We start from the raw sequence: 2,290 nt of genomic DNA, 5'->3' as shown, positions 1-2,290 counted from the left end.
TGGCCTGGCCCCAGGGCCCCGCCGTCCCCTCCCGCAGCCCAGGCGTTAAGGTGGCTCCGGACACCGCGGCCTCTGTCAGCCATCGGCCTCTCAGCCCCTCGGCAGTCCCACCGCCCCGGCCCTGCTCCTGGCCTCGGGCCCTGGGGAGCCCGGCCCTGCGTCCCCGTGGCCCCGGGACTGTGTGGGGTTTGGGGGGGCACCCACACGTTGCCCCGCTCCCAGCTGCTGGCTCCTGTCCCCATGGAGGCCACTTGTGCCCTGCCTCTGGTGACCATGGCCAGGTGTCCCCACACATCCAGTCCTGGCAGACAGCTGCCCCTGTACCCAGGCACGTTTCCCCACTGCCTCCAGCCCGGGTGTCCCTGCCCACCAGGGGAGCTGCGTGCCTCCTGCCACCTGTCCCCACGCCTGCACCTTGATCCTCCTCTGCCGTTCCATATCCCCGCTCCCGGCCCCGTGTCCCCACCCTCCTCCCATCGCGGTGCCCGAGCAAGGAGGCAGGTGGGATCAGGGAGGACAGAACTTTATTTCGGGCCTCAGTTGGCCGCCAGCACGGAGTCGATCCAGTTGCGCAGCTCGGTCACACGGGCGTAAACACCAGGAACGGAGGTGGAGCAGCTGCTGCTGCCCCATGACACGATGCCCACCAGGGTCCAGGCGCCGTCCTTCTGGCACACCAGCGGGCCGCCGGAGTCACCCTGCGGGGAACAGGGTGAGGGTGGGGTACGGAGAAATGGGGCCTGGGGGCTCGGGGCTGGGGATGCAGGCTCCATGGGCACGCACCATGCAGGACGAGGCTCCGTCAGCGCCGGCGCACACCATCACGTCGTAGATGCGGAACCCCCAGTACTGCTTGCACTGGGCGTTGGTGAGCAGGGGCAGCGCCACTTGCTGCAGCACCGCCGGCGTCGTGTCGGCTGCAAGCGAGCACGGAGGGCGTCAGCGCCCGCACGGCCTCCGGGGATGGGACAGGGAGGGGAGCGGGGACGGGGACGGGGACGGGGATGCGGTACCGGAGGCGTCGGTGAGCCCCCAGCCCGTGGTGACGCAGGTCAGGCCCCCGGGGAAGTCATCGGTGGCCTGGGGCAGGCAGACGGGGGACACGCGGGCGTCCAGCTGCGCCGGGGTGGCCAGCTTGATCAGCGTGATGTCGTTGCGGATGGTCAGCGAGCTGTAGCTGGGGTTCTTGAAGACCTGCAGCAGGCGGCGGCGCTCCCAGTGCCCGCACCCCCGGCTGGGGCAGCGGGAACTGACGGGGAGCCCCGGGCACAGATGCCAGCCTCCGGGACTGATGGGTGTCGGGGCCGCCCCAGGGACTGGTGGGGACCCCGGGATGGATGGCAGCACTGGGGCTGGTGGGGACCCAGGTACCGGGGACGCCCCGGGGACACTGACGGGGACTGGTGGGACCCTGGGACAGACCCCAAGGGACTGCCCTGGGGCTGCTGGGGGCCAGGGAGCACGGCCCAGAGCCCACCCGAGGGACCCAAGCCTTGAAAAGAGCAGGAGCAGGAACTCCACGGGGACCCCATCCCTGATGCAAGGGGCACCAGGCACTCCGTGGGGCCCTGACCATGGGACAAGGAGCCCGCGGCCCCTCAGGGCTCCCAGCACTGGCCACAGCACCCGCAGGCACATGGCCCCGTGCCGGCGGTACCTTGGCAATGGACAGCCTCTGCACGTCACCGGACTCTGTCTCCTGGTCGTACTCGCCCAGCACCACGGTGTCGGTGGTCCTGAGCAAGGCAGGCAATGAGCCCCAGCTGCGGGGGCACCCTGGGCACCCACGGCCACCCACACCACCCCATGGCCGCCCCACACCTACTTGACGCCGCAGTGGGCAGCGGTGACCACCCACTGCTCGCTGATCAGGGACCCGCCGCAGAAGTGGAAGTTGCCGTAGCGCTGCCGGAGAGAGAGCTGCTGTCAGCCCCGCACCACACGGCCCCGGCCCCGCTCCCGTTCCCGGCCCCGAGGCGGGCACTCACCTGCAGGGACACCTGCCAGGGCCAGGACCCGGGCACCGCCGGCTCCCCGTTGACGATGCGGTTGTAGCCGCGGATGACGGGTGCGATGGCGGGCACGCCGCAGTCTGCGGGATGGGCACAGCCGTGGGACAGGGTCCTCGGCCGCTCTGTCCCCGCTCCCCAAACCCAGCCCTGCGCCTCCCCAGCCCGCCCGGCCCCGGCCCCACGCACTTGCCACGGAGAAGGCAGCGCGGGCAGAGCCCGCCAGCGCCAGGCAGCTCAGCAGCCACAGCAGAGCCATTGCCGATCGCAGGGAACAGGCT

At 71.2% G+C, this 2,290-nt stretch overlaps 1 protein-coding gene across 1 annotated transcript; it reads right to left on the bottom strand.

Moving 5' to 3' along the window:
- Positions 1-516: 516 nt before the first annotated feature.
- LOC118159637 (chymotrypsinogen A-like) lies at positions 517-2,268 on the bottom strand. Its single transcript, XM_035314208.1, has 7 exons — positions 2,199-2,268; positions 1,989-2,092; positions 1,826-1,905; positions 1,658-1,736; positions 1,014-1,194; positions 784-917; positions 517-698 (listed from the first exon to the last, which is right to left on the bottom strand). The coding sequence occupies exons 1-7, from the start codon at positions 2,266-2,268 to the stop codon at positions 537-539; spliced, it is 810 nt and encodes a 269-aa protein (XP_035170099.1). The 3' UTR covers positions 517-536.
- Between the last annotated feature and the right edge of the window lie 22 nt (positions 2,269-2,290).

The sequence above is a fragment of the Oxyura jamaicensis genome, unplaced genomic scaffold (assembly GCF_011077185.1).
Source record: "Oxyura jamaicensis isolate SHBP4307 breed ruddy duck unplaced genomic scaffold, BPBGC_Ojam_1.0 oxyUn_random_OJ71403, whole genome shotgun sequence".
In the NCBI taxonomy this organism is placed as follows: domain Eukaryota; kingdom Metazoa; phylum Chordata; class Aves; order Anseriformes; family Anatidae; genus Oxyura; species Oxyura jamaicensis.
This window is presented reverse-complemented; position numbering and strand designations above follow the sequence as displayed.